Below are 25,114 nucleotides of genomic sequence, written 5' to 3'. Positions count from 1 at the left end.
CGTATGAGACATGCACACACAGACAAACACACACTATGAGGCATGTTGCCTCACTACAGAAACCCAGTTTCAACATTTTAGTCTATTGCATTTTTTTACGCACTGATTTAGCCCGCTAAGTGGCTAATTTGTCGCTAATGTTGCAAAGCACCTATTATGGCAGAAGATTGAATCAGGTCTATGAATACATATAGCCCCTTGGCTTGGGTTCTCAGAGTGTTCTGAGGTTGTGTGTATAGGGCCTCTGTTGACGTGTGTTTTAACTAGCCGACATAATTGACTAATAGCGAGGCATTCCGGCTCCGTTTTCCCATTCCAAATAGCTCAGATCCACCCTCCCTCTCTTTCTCTATGTTTGCCCTCCACATATACTCTCTCTCCTTTTTACATTTCATCATTAGTCTTCCTCCCATCCTCCCCGTTTGAACCTTGCCCCTTTTCCCTGTCTGCCCTCCTTCCATCTTCCTCTCTGTCCATGCTCTCTTTTTTCTTTTAAATGTGGATTTCTCTTTGGGTTCAGTATATCCCTCACTCTACCTTTTTCTGTGTCCACAAACACTCTTTCTTTTCTCCAACTTCAATTCAAATTCAAATGCTCGCTCTCTCTGTTTCACTATTTGTTTTGGCCGCTTTTTCTCGCTTTTCCAGTGTCTTTCCTGCTCCCTTCATAGCCATGGAAACCGGGAGACCGGGAGAGTGTGCATGCAGGTCGCCATGGCAACAGGGGAATGGGGAGGAGTCAGGCTAGGAGCTGTCCTTTGCGCTGCCTGGTGAAAAATGTTTGAGCAAGAGCTCAGGCAGGCAGTCGCCTAGACACGCCTCAGTTCCATGCAGGCACCTTATGTCTGGGGCCTGAGTACATACTGTATGTACATACATTTCCCCCACCGCATTCACTCTGCCTCCATCCGACATTCGCACACACTCATTTCATATGCACGTTTACACATAGGCTATACAAATCAGCAAATATCCAAATCCCTCAAGTCAAGACAGTTACTTGAAAATAATTCGATAAATAATCCACAATAGCAGGACAATTTTGAACTGTTTTGAAAAGAATGTTCCAATTCATGAGACAAATGTAGGTTTTGTTTCATGTAACATGCTTATGCTCCTCAGCTGATCCAATTTTCACATGCCAATCTGTCACAAAACTTAATTTGGTCAAATGAATTACATTTAATCCAAATATATTATATTATAAAATGACCAGACATGCTAATATAAACAGTCACACTTGCTTTTATACTAGTTTATGTTGATTCTCACTTCATCCTTCATCCTCAATTGCATCCAAAATGAAAACCAATATGAAATATTGAAAAAAAACGACACCACACAACAACATTTGTTGCCAATAGCGTGTTCCACTGTCAACACTGATCCAAAAAATCTCTCTCATAATCAAATTACAACAGTAAGACAAACACAGCCTTTCCTCTGCCCACACTCACACACACTCGTACGCACGCACTCTCGCACGCAAGCACACACACACACACCACACACACACACACAGCCAAAACCCTGGAAGGCTGGCACCACAACACATCAGGACAGCTGTGAATTCCAGCTCTTCAAACCAGGAGACGGTCAAATGACCAGTACGGTCAAAACCTCATAAACATGGGTTCAAAAGAGACAAAAGGGTTAAAAAACAAGACACATATCACAACCGCTTCAAGTAAACAGGCCACCAAAAAAAGACCTGTTTGTAGCTTTAGCATGACAGTTTGGTTTCTCTCACACTCCTTTCTCTTGACCTCTGACCAGGAATTGGTTGAGTGCCTCCTCTCTCCCCCACACTGGTTAGTATATACAGTTGAATTCTGATTCACAGTTCACACAAGTGCAAACTGTGTATTAAACCTGTGTTTAAAACTTAACAGTGTTGAAACACTTTAAAATATTTTGTTTAAGTGGATTGCAGTTCACCAGTCCCAATTTAAATGTATTATTTCCGATGGCTCAGTCCGGATATCTGATTCACAACAGTTATCAGGAGCTTCTGTTACACACCACATCAATCCAACTCTTTGTGTGCATCTCTTTTAGCGCACAACAATCCCACCGGGCACACACTGGTTGAATCAACGTTGTTTCCAGGTCATTTCAATGAAATGGCATTGAACCAACGTGGAATAGACGGTGAATTTAAGTCTGTGCCCAGTGGGACGCTGATTGTGTTTGTAAAGAGTAATGAAAGTAACAGAAATAGCAGGCGAAGAGCAGCTTGCATGCCTGAGGAAACAAACGCGGCATACATAACCATTCCCTTTTCACGATATCTTTAGTCGCTCCTTCCGTCACAAACACTTTACTCCCTTATAAAACCCAAGCTGGAACAATGGCAGGTTCACTGATGATTTTTTTTTTTTTGAAAATCCTCAAGCCATAAACCTGACAGATTATTTTCTCTGATGTATTTGTAGCGGTATCACAACTCTTCAGTAAAAGTACAGTACACTCTGTTTAAAAATATATATGCCTAGTTGCTGCCAATTGTAGTGTTGCTATGATATATGTTTTGTTGCACTCCCAACCCACATCCACATTCATAGAGGGATAGAGGGATGGAGAGATGTAGACTCATCCTCACCACTCCCTCCCATACAGCACAATCATTACAAAGATAGCTCTTTTTTAAATTACATTAGACTTAACAATATTCCAATGTGTAATAAAATGCTTGACATTGTAAGGAAAACATTGCCACACATTTGCCTTCTGTCTTCCCCGAATGAAGGAGGACCATTATCAGTTCCCATCTCTGCAGGTATACCCTCTACAGGTGAGAAGTATATACTTCCCAAATGTCTTACCTGCAACACGCACCACCGCCCTCTCGGCCGGGTCCAGCACTGAGTTGTGGGTTTTCCTCTTTCTCCTCTCTCCTCTCTCGTGTCTGGACGGTCGGTTCCAGGGTAGGGTGTCCCCAGAGGGGCCTTGGAGTCCGGACGGGCAGGGGGACAGAGAGCCCCCCGAGCGCTCGCTACGCAAAGACCGCTCGCTCCTCTCGCTAACGTAGGAGCGCTCGCTCAGTGTCTCCTCGTCCGAGGACTCCATCACACCGGAGGGCTGGAAGAAAAAGAGGGAATGGAGTAAAAGAGATGGGGAAGAGTGTGGGGGTGGTAGAAATAAGGGCAGGGTAAAAGGGGGGAAGAAAAAAGGGAGGACAGAGAAGAGAAAGAAAGGAAGTATGAGCGATAGGCAATGCTGTATAATTCATCACCCACAGTGTAATCTGGCATCGCTCACGAATAATGCAAGGCTTCTTGTAATTCGTTTAAGTCACCTTGGTTACAACACGATGTGGTAAACTAATGGTGACGACGATAGGGAGGAGGATGGAGGTTAACAGAACTGCCAGGTCTCAATGACGCTCAATGAGTTTGACGAGTTCAAAGTAATATGACAGCAGAAAACCATTACTCAACTTCAAGATGAAGATGATTGACATAAAGGAAAAGAGGATGGCTAGACATCACAGCGTCACTGGAGCGGTTGTGAAACCACACCACACTTCAATCAATAGTCAATGGAGAAGGACAGGAAAAGGACGAAATCAGGACAATTGAGCATCTTTCAAGCAACCTTGGCGACAATCAAGAGCAGTATGACTTCCATTACTCTACATTCAAAATAGATGATTGACGGGTGCGTCTTGGGGTCATGATGATGATGGTTCAACAGACATCGCTGCTGAGTCACTGAAGTAATGATGTGGAAAGACCAAGGGACAGGTTGATCGAATACCCTCACTCCAGATTCTATTAATACAGTCTGGGTCCTGGTCGATACTGGATTCTCTACTCGAGTCATGCAGAGAGAGGCGCTGAGGAGCACTGAGTTCTTCTGTGATCAGCTGCATGTGGATGGGACCCACGGGAGCATGGACTAGGGCTCTGTCCATCATATTGGGGATCAATACCACTGACCTCAGCACATTGGTGTCTGGGGACTTTGAATGGGTTTTACTGTCTAAAGGCTGTCTAAAGGCTGACCCAGTCATGCTAAATGACTGACGCGATTTGATTCTGGTTTTATTCAGCTATTTTTCAGACCAGACCTTTGCAGTTTTACGTCTCATGAGGATCCTAGTTAAGCACAAAACCACCACGGTTTTCCATTTTTATCTAAATAAGGAAGAGTATTTAAAAGAAAGAGTTTTGGCCTTCTATCCATAATTTTGGCCTTCTATCCAATTTGCAATTGACTGAAATTATACAAACTCCCTTACTACTATAGCAGTGGTTAGGTAGTGGAAATATTTAATTGATATGTGAGTAGTAAGTCAAACAAGCTAACTACTATTTCCATCTGTGGTAACTGTGGCAAATTTCCTTGTACTAGTCTAGCCCTGGGCAGAATGCCTGCCCCACTTCCTCCAGCATGTCCCTTCCCAGCATCCTCAGCGTGCCGTTGGATCACTCAGTTTCCCTGCTGCTGCCTGACAGAGTGTTGGTTCTGAGGCGACCGGAGCCAGTGGTGTATAAATAGAGACAGAATGGGGGATTCAAAGCCACACTGTGTCATTATGCCTTCGTGTGGCATCGCATGAAAGGAAGACAGCTTTTGAAAGAAAAAGCTGAAAAGTCCGAAAGAATTCGGAATTATTCAATAATTACCTTTCCAAAACAGCCCCCTCCTTTCTCTCGCTCACAGTCCTCTTCCCTCTCTATCTTTCAGTCTTCTTCCCTCTTTCTCCTCCCTTTCTGTCTCAGTTCTCTTCCCTCTCCCCCTCTCTCTGTCTCAGTCCTCTTCCCTCTCTCTCCCACTCTCCCCCCGACAACAGCTGTTGGAGTTGCACCATGTAAAGACGCAGAACAGTTGACTGGGTTGATTTATAAGATGTAACGAGGCTTCCGGATTTGCATGGCCATGGATACAGGGTGTTCCCATCCACAGCTGAGACAGAGTGATTCCAAAACAGCATTCCTTCATAGTCTATGGACCGATTTACCGATTAACAGCTGTTGAAGCCTCATTGATAGTTGAACAGATAGTAGGGTTACCTAGGCATAAAGGCAAATAATCCACATGGTTTTGTGTACGTGCATGAATGATCTTGGAGACAGTTGAGCGATCCTCATAGATATAGGCCTCCAGCTATGAGTAACACTGACTAGACTCTCAACCCCGACTCACTGGCGATCCAGACATGCTCCGATACAGAAAGCCACTGTCAAAAGTCACTGCCATTGAGGTGCTGCTGGAGTTGACTGTCTGAGGGAATGAACATGAGAGAGAGGGAGAAAGGAGAGAAAGCGTGTGTGTACTCCATATGCAGGTTAGCGGTTTTTTTATTGTACTGGAGCTCTGCAGAGTGGTCACTAGCTAGCACAGCCACAAAAGTCAGAAAATCTGATTTTAAACCTAACCTTAACCCACACTGCTAACCCTAATGTGTAACCCTAACCTTATATTAACACAAAAGAGTTATATATTTTTTAAATAAATGTTTAGAATACAGCCAATTTTGACTTTGCAGCTGGCCTATCTAAGGGGAAATCGCTCATTTCTGCCTCCAGGACAAGAATCATGACAATAAACGTCAACCTGCACTGCGCATATGTGCGTGTGTGTCAAATCAAATCACATGCGCCGAATACAACAGGTGTAGGTAGACCTTACAGTGAAATGCTTACATATACGAGCCCTTAACCAACTATGCAGTTTTAAGAAAAATAAGTGTCAAGAATGTACAGTTGAAGTCAGAAGTTTACATACACTTAGGTTGGAGTCATTAAAACTTGTTTTTCAACCACTCCACAAATGTATCATTAACAAACTACAATTTTGGCAAGTCGGTTAGGACATCTACTTTGTGCATGACACAAGTAATTTTTCCAACAATTGTTTACAGACAGAACAACAGCAAAGGACCTTGTGAAGATGCTGGAGGAAACAGGTACAAAAGTATCTATATCCACAGTAAAACAAGTCCTATAATCGACATAACCTGAAAGGCCGCTCAGCAAGGAAGAAGCCACTGCTCCAAAACCGCCATAAAAAAGCCAGACTACGGTTTGCAACTGCACATGGGTACAAAGATCGTACTTTTTGGGGAAATGTCCTCTGGTTTGATGAAACAAAAATATAATTATTTGGCCATAGTGACCATCGTTATGTTTGTAGGAAAAAGGGGGAGGCTTGCAAGCCAAAGAACACCATCCGAACACCATCCGAACCGTGAAGCACGGGGGTGGCAGCATCATGTTGAGGGGATGCTTTGCTGCAGGAGGGACTGGTGCACTTCACAAAATAGATGGCATCATAAGGCAGGAAAATTATGTGGATATACTGAAGCAACATCTCAAGACATCAGTCAGGAAGTTAAAGCTTGGTCGCAAATGGGTCTTCCAAATGGACAATGACCTCAAGCATACTTCCAAAGTTGTGGCACAATGGCTTAAGGACAACAAAGTCAAGGTATTGGAGTGGCCATCACAAAGCCCTGACCTCAATCCTATAGAACATTTTTGGGCAGAACTGAAAAAGTGTGTCAATGCAAATATTCCGGGTAGCCATTTGATTAGCTGTTTAGGAGTCTTATGAATTGGGGGTAGAAGCTGTTAAGAAACCTTTTGGACCTAGACTTGGCGCTTCGGTACCGCATGCCATGCGGTAGCAGAGAGAACAGTCTATGACTAGGATGGCTGGAATCTTTGGCAATTGTTAGGGCCTTGAGCAGCTGACATACCAAGCGGTGATGTAACCAGTCAGGATGCTCTCGACGGTGCAGCTGTAGAACTTTTTGAGGATCTGAATACCCATGCCAAATCTTTTCAGTCTCCTGAGGGGGAATAGGCATTGTTGTCCCCTCTTCACGACTGTCTTGGTGTGTTTGGACCATGAGAGTTCGTTGGTGATGTGGACACCAAGGAACTTGAAGCTCTCAACCCGCTCCACTACAGCCCCGTCAATAAGAATGGGGGTGTGCTCTGCCCTCCTTTTCCTGTAGTCCACGATCATCTCCTTTGTCTTGATCACGTTGAGGGAGACGTTGTTATGCTGGCACCACACTGCCAGGTCTCTGACCTCCTCCCCATAGGCTGTCTCATCGTTGTCGTTGATCAGGCCTACCACTGTTGTGCCATTGGCAAACTTAAGGATGGTGTTGGAGTCGTCTTGGTGAACTGGGAGTAGAGGAGGGGACTGAGCATGCACCCCTCCCCCGTGTTGAGGATCAGCGTGACAGATGTGTTGTTACCTACCCTTACCACCTGGGGGCGGCCCGTCAGGAAGTCCAGGATCCAGTTGCAGAGAGAGGTGTTTAGTCCCAGGGTCCTTAGCTTAGTGATGAGCTTTGAGGGCACTATGGTGTTGAACGTTGAGCTGTAGTCAATGATTAGCATTCTCACATAGGTGTTCCTTTTGTCCAGGTGGGAAAGGGCAGTGTGGAGCGCAATAGAGATTGCGTCATCTGTGGATCTGTTGGGGCAGTATGCAAATTAGACTGGGTCTAGAATTTCTGAGATAATGGTGTTGATGTGAGCCATGACCAGCCTTTCAAAGCACTTCATGGCTACAGACGTGAGTGCTACGGGTCGGTAGTCATTTAGGCAGGTTACCTTGGTGTTCTTGGGCACAGGGACTATGGTGGTCTGCTTGAAACATGTTGGTATTACAGACTCAGGCGGGGACAGGTTGAAAGTGTCAGTGAAGTCACTTGCCAGTTGGTCAGCGCTAGCTCGGAGTACACGTCCTGGTAATCCGTCTGGCCCTGCGGCCTTGTGAATGTTGACCTGTTTAAAGGTCTTACTCACATCGGAGAGCATGATCACACAGTCGTCCAGAACAGCTGATGTTCTCATGCATGCCTCATTGTGTCTTGCCTCGAAGCGCGCATAGAAGTTATTTAGCTCATCTGGTAAGCTCGTGTCACTGGGCAGCTCGCGGCTGTGCTTCCTTTTGTAGTCTGTAATAGTTTGCAAGCCCTGCCACATCCGACGAGCGTCGGAACAGGTGTAGTAGGATTCAATCTTAGTCCTGTATTGACGCTTTGCCTGTTTGATGGTTCGTCGGAGGGCATAGCGGGATTTCTTATAAGCGTCCGGGTTAGAGTCCCGCTCCTTGAAAGCAGCAGCTCTACCCTTTAGCTCAGTGCGGATGTAGCCTGTGATCCATGGCTTCTGGTTGGGGTATGTACGTACGGTCACTGCGGAGACAACGTCATCGATGCACTTATTGATGAAGCCAGTGACTGATGTGGTGTACTAGACACGACCGCCACCCCTTGTCTTATCGGAGGCAGCTGTTCTGTCTTGCAGATGGACGGAAAACCCATCCAACTGTATGTTTTCCATATCGTTGGTCAGCCACGACTCGGTGAAACATAAGATATTACAGTTTTGAATGTCCTGTTGGTAGGATAGGTTTGAAAGGATCTCATCCAGTTTGTAATCCAATGATTGCACGTTGGCTAATAGGATTGATGGTAGACCCACTTGTCGTCGGATCCTTACAAGGCACCCCGACCTACGTCCCCGATATCTCTGTCTCTTCTTCATGCGAATGGCATGGATTTGGGCATTGTCTGAAGTAAATCTTTTGCGACCGAGTCGTACTGGACGAATAGTTTTTCTTTAACGAGGTGAGTAATCGCTGTTCTGATATCCAGAAGCTCTTTTCGGTCATAAGAGACAGTGGCAGAAACATTATGTACAAAATAAGTTACAAACAACGTGAAAAAACACACACAATAGCACAATTGGTTGGATCCCGTAAAGCAGCAGCCATCTCTTCCCGGCGCCATAGACCATGTATGTGTGTGTGTGTGTGTGCATGCGTGTACGAGAGAAAAATCTATGATAATGAGACGATATGTCATCATCTGATCATCTCACCACAAGCAACATTTACAGAAGAGCAAACTACCTTATCACTTTTACCAAGAGGATGCTCTCCTAAAAGAATGCTGGGGTCGGGAATGGAAGCCTGCATTGCTCTCAGGGAAGTACTCAATGTATCCTGAGAAATCTGTTTTATTGGTTGTTCTGAACGAGGCAATTCAGAGGCAAATGGCCAGATTCGATCGAGTAGACACAGACAGACAGACAGACAGACAGACAGACAGACAGCTGACAGGCAGGCAGGAAGACAGCAGGAAGGGCAGGCGGACAGGCAGGCAGATACAGACGGACAGTACTGACATACACTGTCTGACATTACTTCCATTTATTTTACAGCAAAGACAACACAGAACAGTGCCACCTCTGTGACATTTTATTCCATATAGTTTCATGGTGGTAGTTCCCTGATTCTTGAATATTTAATGAAATAAGGGGGCACTGCAGCTGAGAAAAGGACTGAGAGTAGTAGACATAATATTTGGCAACGAGTGTGAAGTGTCTCACGGAATAGGAGAAAAATATGATTCTGGTTTAAAACGGGACATTGATGACTACTTGATTGTTTATTTACTTTGACTAGCGTGGGCTAGACAGACAAACTGACCGTGTTAGCTTATGATTTATGATCAACACAAGGCTGCTCACAAAAGGAAAAGCCATCTGGTGTGTGAATCAACGGGGGACCCCTGAATCTTGCTTTCACCCCTAGCACAGATTTTTGCTATTTTCCAGACAGCCTTTGGTGTGAGGAAGGCTGAACATAGACAACTTGTGTAAAAACAGACTATAAATGTATAACATTCCTTGATGCCGCTCTAGAGATGTATTTTGATGAATGCACGGTCCCCATAGTATTATCACCTGTAATTAATGGTCGATCAATGACATTATCGTAATCAGGGACACCTACTTCTATTCAGAAATCTAAGCTATTGTAACATAAATCACAATAGCTTGAATAACCAGCTCTTGCATATGGCTATGGACTTAACGAAATAACAATAGACCATAAGAATGTTATGCCCTGTAGAAGAAGGGGTGATGTAGCGGTAAAGCTATGCATTTGAGCATCGGTCCTATTTGGAATTGTCGTGGGGAACAAAGTCAAGGAGCATACTGGAGCTATTTGTCCACACTGCCTGCAGAACGGGCTAATAACGTTCATCCGTCTGTGACATGGGTGTTTTGTGTCTCTCTCATTCGTAGAATAACATTGTTAGGCTGTTGGACCTAGAAACCCTTCCAACCCCTTTTCATTTCTCATTTTCAAGCACAAAGCACCTAAACCAGTAGCAAGCGTGGATAAAAATCGATTTTGATAGGCATATGGGATACCTTATATTTTTATCTTACCAAAAAAATAACAATTCCCTATACATCAGTATGTATATCCTAATAGCTTAATTAGACCAATAATTTTATGAATTACATAAAGATCGATTTATTACTATGCAATTAAGAACAGATATTGGACATCAGGCTACGGGAATACTTTTACCACATCGGTAATTAAAATGCAACCATAATACATGTATTGTATCATATGTATTTCACAATCTAAAACGGCTGTCAATATGATTCAGATTACACATGCTGTGTTCCGCGACACCGAAACCTTACCGGAGAATAGCGGTCCCCAAATCCGAATATCCTATTGGATTACAGAGACAGGGATGCTGTGGCTAGAGTCTCCCTCCTCACGACAACCTTCTCTCCTCTTTCGGACGCACGTTTAGATACAGACTGTCTGATCAGGGCTGCGACTCAGCGGTTTGTATCGAACCGGGACAAGGAAGAGATGAATACCACGACCGTGAATCGTTAATGGCTGTCTATTCCCCTCCTTCCTTCTCCCTCCTTTTCTCCCGTTCTTTCCTGTCTCTACAACCCCCCTCACTCTCGCCCGCCAACTTTCGCTCTCCTTTCTCCTGACCTCATATAAATGGGTAGGCAATGTAACGGGTTTAACATTTAACCCATAGATTTTTATTGTCGAGAAAATGGCATTTCAGTGTGTTCCAACGTCATCTGGGGCTCAGCAGCACGATTCGCGCACGGGCAACTGGCACGACGCACGCTATTTTTTGGAATGGGCGTATACATTTGGAATATTTGTGGATGCATAGCAAACACGAAAGAGCTGTGTTTGGCTACTGCTTTTGCAATAGGTTTTGCATGTGATCATATTAATCCTTAATCCATTGATCTATCATCCCTGTTCTCCTATTTCTCCTGACCCCTCCTCCCCCCATCTCCAATATGTATTTATGTAACTGAGTTTTGTAGGTTAGTTTGTAGTTGCAGGACCTTCCCAGTCCTACAGGAGAGGCCAGTTTGTCCGGCCGGGAGAAAAGCTTGTAAGAATGACCCTCCCTCCATCCGCCGAGCCGTCAGAGAACGCGACGGAATGTTGTCCGACAGTTCAGGATTAACTAGGCTCGCTGCTGATGTTTTAATCAAACAAAGGCTAAATGAAATTCGGTGTGCCTTGCCAAATGAAAAGCAGTGCAATTTTGCAACCTAGACTGGAGACTTGCTTCAGAAGACACCATTACTGTTCTGAATCACGTCAGAGTCTGGGGTTACACTATATCTATACAGTGTGACAAGGTGAAAAGCAACAATATGGGATAGATCTAGGCTAGTCATCACAAGGTTTTAATCAAGTTTTTGGGATAGGGGATTTTGGCCTGTCTGGTTAGCACGGGATTTTATTTTACAAAACTATAGGCCTATTGTGCTACTTTATTGCCTTGCAGTTGACCTGTTTTATTGCCAATTACAGAAATGCGTTATTCCCTTATTTTTATTAACTTAATGTAAAAGGAGACTTTATTATAGGCCCATCAGTAAATTTAAGCAGTCTAATGTTGTTACCTTCTACAGCCCAAAGTTATGCTACCTTCTGAAGCAAGCCTCCAGTCTAGGTTGCAAAATTGCACTGCTTTTCATTTGGCAAGGCACACCGAATTTCATTTAGACTTTTTTGATAGGACAAGAGACAATCTTTTGGCGTGTATGAAAAATCCATATTTGAATTGTTTTATTTTACTAGGCAAGTCAGTTATTTTACGAGGGCCAACCCCGCCAAACCATCCCCTAACCCGGACGACGCTGGGCAATTGTGCGCCGCCCTATCACGTCCGGTTATGATACAGCCCGGGATCGAACCAGGGTCTGTAGTGACACCTCTTGCACTGAGATGCAGTGCCTTAGACCGCTGCGCCTCTCTTCATCTCCCTCCCTCAATCACACACTTCATCAAAACTGTTTGTAGGCTATATTGTGACAGTATTGCCATCTCTAGTATCTGTTATTAATAAAAACAAAATCCTTGTGATTAAGGCCGAGGCCAACATCACTTCATAATACTTATTTTTCCACTGTATATCAGCAAGTAAGAAACCCTTTATTTTTTGTTGCTACTAAACGATGGACTTCTCTGTAACATTTGTCAAGCATTGTAACAGAAGTCTATCTACTTTAAAATGTAATTTGACATGATTAGGTAGATGGTAGGTTTTGTAGTAATTACTTGGCTTTTGGCACCACCTTGTGGTGACATGGATAATCTCATAATCTTATAAACGCAAGTGATACACTTGGTAATTGAATGAGGGTGTCAGAGGGCATCCATTCATATTTAGCTTTCATCAGGAGAAGCTGTCCCTTGGGAGTATTTCTCAACTACTCCATGGACTGTTATTTACCAGAATTAGGTCACAGGGTTTAGAGTTGAGTGCATTTCACATTTCATCTACCCCCTACTTCCCAAGCAAGTCTGGCTTATGGAGAGTTGCTAAACAAGATATTTCTTGAAGTCTCATGTTTATTTTTATCAACAAGATGAATTTTGCTGGTTATCACTGGCCTACCCACAATGCCTCACAATGCCAGTGTAATGTTTTTCAAAATTGTTCCTAATTAATTAAAAATGAAAAGCTGAAATGTCTTGAGTCAATAAGTATTCAACCCCTTTGTTATGGAAAGCCTAAATAAGTTCAGGAGTAAAAATGTGCTTACCAAGTCACATAAGTTGCATGGACTCACTGTGTGCATTAAGTCTTTAACATGATTTTTTAAAAGACTACCCCATCTCTGTACCCACACACACACAATTATCTGTAAGGTCCCTCAGGTAAGCAGTGAATTTCAAACACAGATACAACCACGAAGACCAGGGAGGTTTTCCAAGGCACCTATTGATAGATGGGTAAAAATACAAAAAGCAGACATTGAATATCCCTTTGAGCATATTAATTCCACTTTGGATCAATACACCCAGTTACTACACAGATACTCAGTTGCCGGAGAGAAGGAAATCCACTCAGGGACTTCACCATGAGGCCAACGGTGACTGTAAAACATGTCTGTGATAGGAGAAAACTGAGGATGGATCAAACAACATTGTAGTTACTCCACAATACTAACATAATTGACAGAGGGAAAAGGAAGCATGTAAAGAAGTAACATTTTCCAAAACATGTATCCTGTTTGCTACAGTGCACTAAAGGAATACTGCAAAGCAACTCACTATTTGTCCTGAATGCAAAGTCATTTTGGATTTGCCCCAAACATACAACACAAAAGGCCACATCTACATTGGAGTTGCTTACCAAGAAGACAGTGAATGTTCTTGAGTGGCCGAGTTAGATATTCCAATAGATTTAAGTAAAAACTATGGCAAGACCTGAAAATGGTTGTCTAGCAATGATCAACAACCAATTTCACAGATCTTAAAGAATTTTCAAAAGAATGTATAAATGTTGCACAATCCAGGTGGGGAAAGCTCTTAGACTTACCCAGAAAGACAGGGCTGTAAAGATGCTTCAACAAAGTAGACTCAGGTGTGTGAATACTTATGTAAATGAGATATCTATTTATTTTTAATACATTTGCAACAATTTTTTTATTCACTTTGTCATTATGGGGTATTGTGTGTAGATGGGTTAGGGAAAAAATCTATTTAATCCATTTTTCAATTCAGGCTGTAACACAACAAAATGTATAAAAAGTCAAGGGATAGGAATACTTTCTGAAGACACTGTACAGGTATGTGAAGAAAATATTCTCACTACTCTCAGGTCGGCAGTCCTGTAGTACTTCACCTGTAGCCATTTGCGTCCCAAAACAAGTAGGCTAATTTGAAATCATTATGTCAGTCTCAAACTGGGGTTGTAAATAATGAATAAGTTCAAGCTCAACAAAAATATTGTCTGGTATTGTGTAGTTAGTATGATATTATAAATAATTGAATACAAAAATCGGTAGTATTAACACATTCAAAACCGGGATCATAAATATTTATTTATTTTACCTTTATTTAACTAGGCACGTCAGTTAAGAACACATTTTTATTTTCAATGACGGCCTAGGAACAGTTAACCGCCTTGTTCAGGGGCAGAACGACAGATTTTTACCTTGTCAGCTCGGGGATTTGACCTTGCAACCTTTCGGTTACTCATCCAACGCTCTAACCACTAAGCTACCTGCACAGACAGTGAGAGATATCCACGTCAGACACTTAACTGCACATTCAGAGGAAATATTGAGAGAGGCTGTCAAACGTTTTTGGGGGGACACAAATATAGTGAACATCAAACTGAAACCTGAGTGCACATATTATAAATCACCTTCACATTTCTGTCCCTTTCTTCCAATCATCTCTCCCTACACTGTACCTAAAAAAGGAGAAAGAGAAAGTCAATATACAAGGTTCACGATCAATAATATTTATTTGCAAACTTGTACAGGGGTAGACACGAACAATAAAGTGATATCTGAATGAAAATTATTATACACAAGTTGGGGACACACCTTGTGGTCAACAAGGTCAAATAAGGTCAAGGCCTGTTGTCAGCCTGAGCGCCAGTGTGGTGAGCTGGGGTCTGGTAGGTGCCCTCCTTCACCATCTTGTCCCGCTGCTTACGGATCTCATACAGCCTCTTGTGCTACAGACACAGAAAGAGAGAAAGAGATGCACGGACTGAGAGAGATATCCACACCAGACACTTACTGCACATTCAGGGGAAATATTGAGAGAGGCTGTCTAACTTGAGGGGGGGGGGGGGAGCTCAAAACTTCTTAGGAGATATTGGTTTGTTTTTTCAGCTCATTGCTGATCAAAACCACAATTCTCTTCATTGATCAACTCAATGTATTTTTAACAACAAAAACAGTCAAACAACAAAATAATCTCCTTGAAATCCTTTAATCAACAGCAAAGCTTTCTCCAACTATCCATGAAGTCAATTTTTTTTAAAGTAGAGCTGGACAGGATGGACTAAGGGTGTGAACGTTTAAACATTCAAATGTTTAAAGGAAATTGGGATCCTTAATAATAAGAAAAATCCCTAACTGAAAAACATTTTATTTTACGTAGATGCCGAAAGTAAAAAGCATAGTAGGTCAATTTCCGCAACAATAAGAGCGTTGAAGCACAAGGCTCAACTTCTCTGCTGTTTTGGTGCCCTGGCTACCACGATGTGAACAGCGTGACGCGAACCCGTGCAGATACTTTATGTGACTGTGTGAGAAGTGTTGCATCTCGTTTATCTCAATATCCTAGGCTATTCATTGATCATTTGCCCTGCTTTACTGAAGGTGCGAGTCCTGCCTATACTGTGCCCTCCCCTCTCTCTCCGTCCGTCTCTTGCTAGCTCCCAATGAAAGATGCGGCTAATCAGTCTCCTCCAAAAATACTGAATCTTAGGAGTCGATTCCGCTACGAATCTTGACCCTCAGAAATAGGAGTCGACGTGCAAGGGAACAATTATTTGAGTCGACTCTCCACTACTACGCCATCGTCGTTAACAGTTGGAAAATGACAGAGAAAGGCAAGCGACAGCAGCGAAGTCCTGTGTGGCAATACTTTGAGAAGTTAAATGAGAAGGAAATTCAAACTTTCACTTTCATTGTGAATTTGCGTGGAATTGTATGAATTTTACATTTAAATGTTAAGAAAATTTCCCCATTCATCACATCCCTAGGATAGACACCCATGTAGGATGACAAGCAGTTATTTTAATCAAAGACATGGACGTCAACTGACAACTCTTCAACAGGTCTTGGTTGATGGAATCACAAGTGTTTACGGGGAAAGGACATGAAACACACACACAATCAATCTTCACAGTTCACACACACACTCTTCAGTACAGATATCCTACACTCACCGTCTTCTCTCTGTGCATGCACTCATAGAAGTCCTCAAACTCTAGCTTGCACTCCTTCTTGGCACGGGTCTGACCAATGCCATCCGCACACTCGATCCACTCCTTCTCAAAGGCGTGGCAGCGCGGCGCACGTTTGTATGGCTGCTCTCCACCCTGGATCAACATCCATTTGTCCATGTTGATGCCCAACTTCCCCTGGAGGTCGATGAACGGCATGATGCTGCAGGATGGGGTGGGAGAGAGAAGAGCAAGGGTGATGCTTAAGGTTTTTGATTAGAAAGGGGCCTTTCTGTGTTTCTGTGGCGTCATGGTTTTGACAATGTATGGCCATAATAACAAGGGATGTAGTCACAAGGAACCAAGCAGAAACAAACTGAATAAAACGGGGAGAGACATACCTGAATTTGTCCAATGAAAACTCTTGTTTTAGTTGCCAAACTGTTTCCATTTGGAGTAAATGGTGTCCGTTGCAAAACATTTTGCAACTGTTTGCTAATGTTAGGGTCTATCGGCTAATCAATACACCCAATGTGTTGGCTGTGAATTAAATCTGACATTTCTCATTGGTATAGAGAGCCCTCTAGCTGTAAATTATTGTTCATAAAACTGGAAGCATCAATATGAATTCAAGAACAATAGCTAAATGTTCAGTAGAATTAGCTAACTAACGTTACTAGCTCTCAAGAACACTGGGGCCATACCCAGCCATATGCACTAGCATTACAGTACATGAATGGGCAAGCTAGTTAAAGTGGAACTGACAGCGTTTTTACTACTTTGCAGATATGAAATAAACGAATCATAATATCAGTCAAAAATATTCCCAGTTTATACTACAAAACCAACTTTATAAGAAGTTTTAGAAGTAGGTTCTATTGGACTCCACATTCCATGACGTACACTACATGATTAAAAGTATGTGGACACCTGCTCGTCGAACACCTCATTCCAATATCATGTGCATTAATATGGAGTAAATATGCAGTAGGTCCCCCATTTGCTGCTTAAACAGCATCCACTGTTCTGGGAAGGCTTTCCACTAGATGTTGGAACATTGCTGCGGGGACTTGCTTCCATTGAGCAACGACAGCATTAGTGAGGTCGGGCACTGATGTTGGGCGATTAGGCCTGGCTCGCAGTCGGTGTTCCAATTCATCCCAAAGTGTTCGATGGGTTTGAGGTCAGGGCTCTGTGCAGACCAATCAAGTTCTTCCACACCGATCTCGACAAACCATTTCTGTATGGACCTTACTTTGTGCACGGGGGTATTGTCATGCTGAAACAGGAAAGGGCTTTCCTCAAACTGTTGTTACAAAGTTGGAAGCACAGAATTGTCTAGAATGTCATTGTATGCTGTTGCGTTAACATTTTCCTTCACTGGAACTAAGGGACCTAACCCGAACCATGAAAAACAGCCCCAGACCATTATTCCTCCTCCACCAAACTTTACAGTTGGCACTATGCATTGGGGCAGGTAGCGTTCTCCTGGCTTCCTCCAAACCCAGATTCGTCTGTCAGACTGCCAGATGGTGAAGCGTGATTCATCACTCCAAAGAACGCATTTCCGCTGCTCCAGAGTACAATGGTAGCGAGCTTTACACCACTCTTGGCATTGCGCATGGTGATCTTAGACTTGTGTGCAACTGCTCGGCCATGGAAACCCATTTCATGAAGCTCCCGATGAACAGTTATTGTGCTGACGTTGCTTCCAGAGGCAGTTTGGAACTCTTTGGTGAGTGTTGCAACCGAGGACAGACAATTTTTCCGCGCTGCGCACTTCAGCACTTGATTCCTCCTAGACGTTTTCACTTCACAATAATAGCACTTACAGTTTACCAGGGCAGCTCTTGCAAGGCAGAAATGTGACAAACTGACTTGTTGATAAGGTGGCATCCTATGACGGTACCACGTTGAAAATCACTGAGCTCTTCAGTAAGGCCAGTCTACAGCCAATGTTTGTCTATGGAGATTTTATGGCTGTGTGGCTGAAATAGCCAAATCCACTAATTTGAAGGGGTGTCCACATACAGTACTAGAGGTCGACCGATTTGGCCAATTATTGTTGTTGTATTTTTATTTATTTTTTCACCTTTATTTAACTAGGCAAGTCAGTTAAGAACACATTCTTATTTTCAATGACGGCCTATGTTCAGGGGCAGAACGACAGATTTTTACCTTGTCAGCTCAGGGATTCGATCTTGCAACCTTACAGTTAACTAGTCCAACGCTCCAACCACCTGCCTCTCATTGCACTCCACGAGGAGCCTGCCTGTTACGCGAATGCAGTAAGAAGCCAAGGTAAGTTGCTAGCTAGCATTAAACTTATCTTATAAAAAACAATCAATCAATCATAATCACTAGTTAAACTAGTAATATCATCAACCATGTGTAGTTATCTAGCGTGTCCTGCGTTGCATATAATCGATGCAGTGCGCATTCGCGGAAAAAGGACTGTTGTTGCTCCAACGTGTACCTAACCATAAACATCAATGCCTTTCTTAAAATCAATACACAGAAGTATATATTTTTAAACATGCAAATTTAGCTAAAAGAAATCCAGGTTAGCAGGCAATATTAACCAGGTGAAATTGTGTCACTTCTCTTGCGTTTATTGCACGCAGAGTCAGGGTATATGCAACAGTTTGGGCCGCCTGGCTCATTGCGAACTAATTTGCCAGAATTGTACGTAATTATGACATAACATAGAAGGTTGTACAATGTAACAGCAATATTTAGACTTATGGTTGCCACGTTAGATAAAATACGTAACGGTTCTGTATTTCACTGAAATAATAAACGTTTTGTTTTCGAAATTATAGTTTCCAGATTCGACCATATTAATGACCTAAGGCTTGTATTTCTGTGTGTTATTATGTTATAATTAAGTCTATGGTTTGATAGAGCAGTCTGACTGAGCAGTGGTAGGCAGCAGCAGGCTCGTAAGCATTCATTCAAACAGCACTTTCGTGCGTTTTGCCAGCAGCTCTTCACTCAGCTTCAAGCATTGCGCTGTTTATGACTTCAAGCCTATCAACTCCCGAGATTAGGCTGGTGTAACCGATGTGAAATGGCTAGCTAGTTAGCGGGGTGCGCGCTAATAGCGTTTCAAACGTCACTCGCTCTGAGACTTGGAGTAGTTGTTCCCCTTGCTCTGCAAGGGCCACGGCTTTTGTGGAGCGATGGGTAACGCTGCTTCGAGGGTGGCTGTTGTCGATGTGTTCCTCGTTCGAGCCCAGGTAGGAGCGAGGAGAGGGACGGAAGCTATACTGTTACACTGGCAATAGTAAAGTGCCTAGTATTGGCACAAAAGTGTTGGAGAAGAAAGTAAAAGTGCAATATGTGCCATGTAAACAAGCTAACGTTTAAGTTCCTTGCTCAGAACATGAGAACATATGAAAGCTGGTGGTTCCTTTTAACATGAGACTTCAATATTCCAAGGTAAGAGGTTTTAGGTTGTCGTTAATATAGTATTTATAGGACTATTTCTCTCTATACCATATGTATTCCATATACCTTTGACTATTGAAGTCTCATGTTAAAAGGAACCACCAGCTTTCATATGTTCTCATGTTCTGAGCAAGGAACATTAGCTTTTTTACATGGCACATATTGCACTTTTACTTTCTTCTCCAACACTTTGTTTTTGCATTATTTAAACCAATTTGAACATGTTTCATTATTTATTTGAGGCTAAATTGATTTTTATTGATGTATTATATTAAGTTAAAATAAGTGTTCATTCAGTATTGTTGTAATTGTCATTATTACAAATAAACAAATAAAAATCGTCCGATTTAAATCGGTATCTGTCGACCTCTATACAGTACCAGTCAACATTTTGGACACACCTACTCATTCACAAGTGTTAATTTTACTATTTTCTACATTGTAGAATAATAGTGAAGACATCAAAACTATGAAATAACACATATGGAATCATGTAGTAACCAAATATTTTTGATTCTTCAAAGTAGCCACCCTTTGCCTTGATGACAGCTTTGCACACCCGTGGCATTCTCTCAACCAGCTTCACCTGGAATGCTTTTCCAACAGTCTTGAAGGAGTTCCCACATGTGACCGACCATCTCAAAATTGGTCTTATATAGCAAAATTTGAAATTGTGTGTTCTACATTGTAGCTCTGAAGTCTCTACTTTTGTCCAAAATGGTATATCATACACTACAGTTTGTGAACAATGGGAAAGTAATTTTGCTTTGAAAGTTAATAAATTTGTAAACTCACTTTTGCGAAAATGGCCTTTCAATGTTTTGGTACTAAACCCAGCAAAAAAAGAAACGTCCTCTCACTGTCAACTGCATAAATATTTGTATGAATGTAACAAGATTCAACAACTGAGACAAACTGAACAAGTTCCACAGACATGTGACTAACAGAAATGGAACAATGTGTCCCTGAACAAAGGGGTGTGTAAAAATCAAAAGTAACAGTTAGTATCTGGTGTGGCCACCAGCTGCATTAAGTACTGCAATGCATCTCCTCCTCATGGACTGCACCAGATTTGCCAGTTCTTGCTGGGAGATGTTACCCCACTCCTCCAAGCCACCTGCAAGTTACCGAACATTTCTGGGGGGGAATGGCCCTAGCCCTCATCCTCCGATCCAACAGGACCCAGCCGTGCTCAATGGGATTGAGATCCGGGCTTGTCGCTGGCCATGGCAGAACACTGACATTCCTGTCTTGCAGGAAATCAGCTATAATGCTCGTTCTGTGTGTGGTGGCATTGTCATGCTGGAGGGTCATGTCAAGATGAGCCTGCAGGAAGGGTACCACATGAGGGAGGAGGATGTCTTCCCTGTAACGCACAGCATTGAGATTGCCTGCAATGACAATGTAGGACCGACCTGTCAGGTAGGACGCAATCCAAGCGCTGGCCGCGTTGGAGATGCCCAGCTCGGAGAGGGTGGAGGGGAGATCTTGATGGTTCACAGTATCAAAGGCAGCCGATAGGTTAGAAGGATGAGAGCAGAGGAAGAGAGTTAGCTTTAGCAGTGCGGAGCGCCTCCGTGACACAGCGGAAGAGCAGTCTCAGTTGAGATGACTAGTCCTGAAACCTGACTTGATTTGGATCCAAAGTCATTCTGAGAGAGATAGCAGGAGAGCTGGCCAAGGACGGCACGTTCAAGAGTTTTGAGAGAAAAAGAAGAAAGGATACTGGTTGAGTTGTTACATCGGAGGATCGAGTGTTAGATTTTTCAGAAGGGTGACTACGCTCGCTCTCTTGAAGGCGGAAACGTAGCCAGCGTCAAGGTGAGTTATGAGCGAGGTGAGGTAAGGAGAAGGTCTCCGGAAATGATTCTGAGAGAAGAGGAGGGATAGGGTCAAGGGCAGAGTTGTTGGGCGGGCCGGACCGTCACAAGACGCGAAGATTTCATCTGGAACGAGAGTGGAGAAATAGAAAGGTACAGCACAGGTAGGGCAGTGTGAGCAAACCAGCGGTGTCGTTTGACTTAGAAACGAGGATCGGATTCGTCGACCTCTTTTCAAAAGGTTGGACGAAGTCATCCGCAGAGGGGGAGGGGGAGGATTCAGGAGGAGGAGAAGGTGGCAAGAGCTTCCTAGGTTAGAGGCAGAAGCTTGAATTTTAGAGTGTAGAAAGTGGCTTTAGCAGCAGAGACAGAAGAGAGAATAGAGAGAGGGGAGTGAAAGGATGCCAGGGTCCGCAGGAGGACGAGGTTTTCTCCATTTCCGCTCGGCTGGCCCGTAGGCCTGTCTGTTGAGCTCGCAATGAGACGGCGACGCCACGGAGCAGGAGGGGAGACCGAAGCCGGCCTGAGAGATAGGGACATAAGAGCTCCAAGGATGCAGCAAAGGGAGAGAGAGGAGAGTGAGGAGGACAGAAAATCAGAGATAAGGTTGAGAGCGCCTCTCTGAGCAGAGGAAGAGATGATAGGAGGAGAGGAGAGCCAGGTAGCCGGGGAGAGACGAGCAAGGTCTGGGATGCCGCGATACCATCCTCAGTAGGGCAGTTGTGGAAGTGTGGATGCGAGAGCTGAGAGGGAAAAGAGTATCAAAGGTATGTCGGAGGACTTGGCAGGGGGTGCAATGAGATAGTGGAACGAACGCATCTATGAAAGAGAGGTCAAGCGTATTGCCTGCCTTGTGAGATGGAGGGAAGGTGCAGAGGGTACTAAGGGTCAAAGACCGAAAGAGAGAGAGTGAAAAAGAAGAGCAGCGAGGAATGAGTCAAAGGATAGACGTGCGCGAGGTAAGTCACCCAGAAAACATGTGAGAGGCTGAGACCATCCCTCAGAGCGAAAGCCACTTATCAGCCCAAAAGGGCAATTCCCAAGAAACTCCAAATTTAATGAAACTCTCCACGGGAAACCTGAGGAGCGACAAGGATCAATGATAAGCGAGTATCTATGAAATGCGTGTATATAGAAAAGGCTTTTATCGATTTAGCTAGATATGGTATCACAGGTTGAACCAGCATGGACCAAACTCCAGAGATTAACCCGAATAATGGCACCAACCACTGTTAGAAAACACCGAGTCACCACAATGACCTTTTTAAATACCTCCGTTGTAAGCTGAAATAACCTGAGCCAGATGGGTCAAGAGTGAGCAACAAGAAGAAGAATGTTTGATTCCACTCGAGTATGGAACGAATGAGTGATCATCCCCACATTCAGACAGATCTACGACCCACCACACCCACCGGACCGACCCAGAAGAGACTCCCTCGCTACGAATTGAACCAAGCCCATTATAGTGTGAATGTTGTGTTAACATAAAATCCTCATTATAACTTCCGAAATCCGGTGGCGCAGAATTCTCTCAATTCGACTTCTCGTACTCTATAACTTCATTATAATACTCCGGTAAAGAGAAGGGTCTTGGTAGTATGCCGACCAAGAGAAACAGCGAGGCCATCAGACAATCAGTCCAGTTCGCTCTCCTCTACCAAAGCAGAACGATTGGAAACCGGATATGCTCCCCTACTTCATTATTCATAACCGCACAGTTAACATGGAGCACAGTATAGGACGGGATGGTGACACGCTCCCAATCCGCAAAGCCCACACAAACAAAGCTGAGTCAGTTCAGTCAGGAGACACACCCACTAAATCATCCTTTCATTTCTGTCTATATTACGGTCAACAAGGCAGTTCCCTTCCATCAGCTAAACGCAAGCATCATGGCAGAACGAGTTGATTCCGAGAGCATTGTATATAAGACAAGTCTCAGTAGTGGAAGCGACGTATAGCGCGAGATAAAGCGTGCAGACGTAGCGCCGATTTCATTGTCATATCAACCTGCTTGCTCAAGTGTCTCGCGGAGTTCCACTCAACTGGCGTTACCCAACACTCGCGCATTGTAGGCGAGATATAACTCACGATACCAAGCAAAGACCTCATTAAACATCTTCCACTTTCCTGTTTGGCCTTAGTGTGTACTCTCTCAACAAGAGTGATCTTGCCATTGCCACTACAGGAAGTGTCTTCGATCTGTGTACTCAGAGCCTCATGCCAATAACCGGAGCGTCACGCTATGTCTCCTATCTCTCTCAAGATGAAAACACTTCAGAGTGTGTTTCTATCCGCCCACTGAAGTCAATTAATACTCAATCGGCACGCGATGTTTCAGCAACTCATAGTCACTTCTAGCTGCAGAGCCCGTCCGCGGCGATTTACTCTAGCCCAGATCTCGCCACCTCGGCTGCTGTTTTGCACTTTGTTCATGACGCAAGAAGCGTTAGGCGTCAATGACGTGCCCATACATAGAGAAGTTAACTACCCAGAAATGGGTGAAGCTAAAGAGGGTGGTGTAACGGCTGACGCGCCCACCATAAGGAGAAAAGACAGTAATGGTGAACGTAGTGCTCTGAATGGGCTGATACACAAAAGGAGAGATCTCCGCCCAATGCAGTAGACACACTCAGCAAAAAAAGAAACAGCCCTTTTCAGGACCATGTCTTTCAAAGATAATTGGTAAAATCCAAATAACTTCACAGGTCTCATTGTAAACGTGGTAAACACTGTTTTCCCCATGCTTCGTTGCACTAATAAATGAAATCAGTACAAACAAATTACATCCGAAAATCTAACTAGCATTCTGGTGGACATCATATCCCGGCACGTTATAGCACCCACCCAGTTCCCTCTATACCACAGCCTGGTAAATGCGGCATTTAAAATATACCCCGATGCACGAGTCGTTTGCTGCAAATTGGTAGAGAGAAACTCGTTAGGTGTCTACACTAAAAGTACAGGAGCCTTTCTACTGACTCTGAAAAAACTCAACAAGATTCAAAGCGTCTATGGCGCTGCAGAGGAAGTCCCATGACCTATCTCCCTTAATACTTGCTAGGCATGATGCAAAAGGATGCATGAGGAACTGGAAGGATGTGGCTGAAAATAGCCCAATAAAAATTGCGAGATACCGTTAACTGTAAGACATCTAAGAAACAAATCACTAAATCAGGAAAAGAAGAATAAGAAAACAATGGAACCAAGCGCCCTACCCTCCTGCTACTCGAAGATTCGGAGACGAGCAAGTACGCGGCTGACGTGAGTTGTCTATCATAATATTCAAACTTTATATAGGCTCAGTTTTGCTTTCCGAATGTTTTATACAAACAAAGAGGTATTCGCATCTACATCCCATATTTTATCCTATCCAGTGCTCAAAGGATCTGTTACAGCAACAATGCGAAAAGAGGAGCAGCTGAGCAATAGAAGGGCTCTGATTAAGGCAGCCTGTGATGATAACCATAGGTCTTCCACCCGACTACAACTGTGCCATCAAACACACCTCAAATAATACTAAGCACTATACTAAGCAAAACACTCAATAACAAGTCTCGAACATAATATGTTCCAGAATCTCAGAAACTCGAAAAAGTGCTCTGTCACTGACGAGTTATGTGGTTTTGTCTCACCAGGGGTGATGTCGAATTCGCGTTTATCGTCGAAGGATGAGTGTTACACCGAGGCCTTGTTACTCGTGGAGCTGGGATCGATTTGGAGGTGGAGGGTCCGTCTATGGTTTGGCGGGTGCAGTTGTGCACAGCATCATCGGACTGAGCCTCGTTTGTCTATGCCAGGCGAACATCTCGAG

The 25,114-nt window shown here is 43.6% G+C and overlaps 2 protein-coding genes across 4 annotated transcripts in view; both read right to left on the bottom strand.

Moving 5' to 3' along the window:
• The window catches only part of LOC112069370 (microtubule-actin cross-linking factor 1, isoforms 1/2/3/4/5-like), a 278,447-nt gene extending 267,577 nt beyond the window's left edge, over positions 1–10,870 (bottom strand). Inside the window, 2 exon segments of the mRNA XM_070438520.1 lie at positions 2,826–3,081; positions 10,479–10,870. Of these exon segments, the coding sequence (XP_070294621.1) occupies positions 2,826–3,069 (244 nt within the window). The 5' untranslated portion in view covers positions 3,070–3,081; positions 10,479–10,870.
• A 3,282-nt stretch (positions 10,871–14,152) lies between these two features.
• Positions 14,153–25,114, bottom strand: part of LOC112069367 (NADH dehydrogenase [ubiquinone] iron-sulfur protein 5) — an 18,107-nt gene continuing 7,145 nt past the window's right edge. Inside the window, exons 2-5 of one of the 3 annotated variants that reach the window (XR_002893725.2) lie at positions 16,034–16,253; positions 14,676–14,809; positions 14,492–14,539; positions 14,153–14,347 (exon numbers count right to left, since the gene is read on the bottom strand). Coding sequence is in view for 2 of the 3 variants with exons in the window: in XM_024136690.2 (XP_023992458.1) it covers positions 14,702–14,809; positions 16,034–16,249 (324 nt within the window). In the remaining variant the exon portion in view is untranslated. Of the gene's footprint in view, positions 14,540–14,574; positions 14,810–16,033; positions 16,254–25,114 lie in introns of those variants that run through there. The other 2 variants (XM_024136690.2, XM_024136689.2) reach the window with 2 other exon arrangements.

This window comes from Salvelinus sp. IW2-2015, unplaced genomic scaffold, assembly GCF_002910315.2.
Source record: "Salvelinus sp. IW2-2015 unplaced genomic scaffold, ASM291031v2 Un_scaffold995, whole genome shotgun sequence".
Lineage (NCBI taxonomy): Eukaryota > Metazoa > Chordata > Actinopteri > Salmoniformes > Salmonidae > Salvelinus > Salvelinus sp. IW2-2015.
This window is presented reverse-complemented; position numbering and strand designations above follow the sequence as displayed.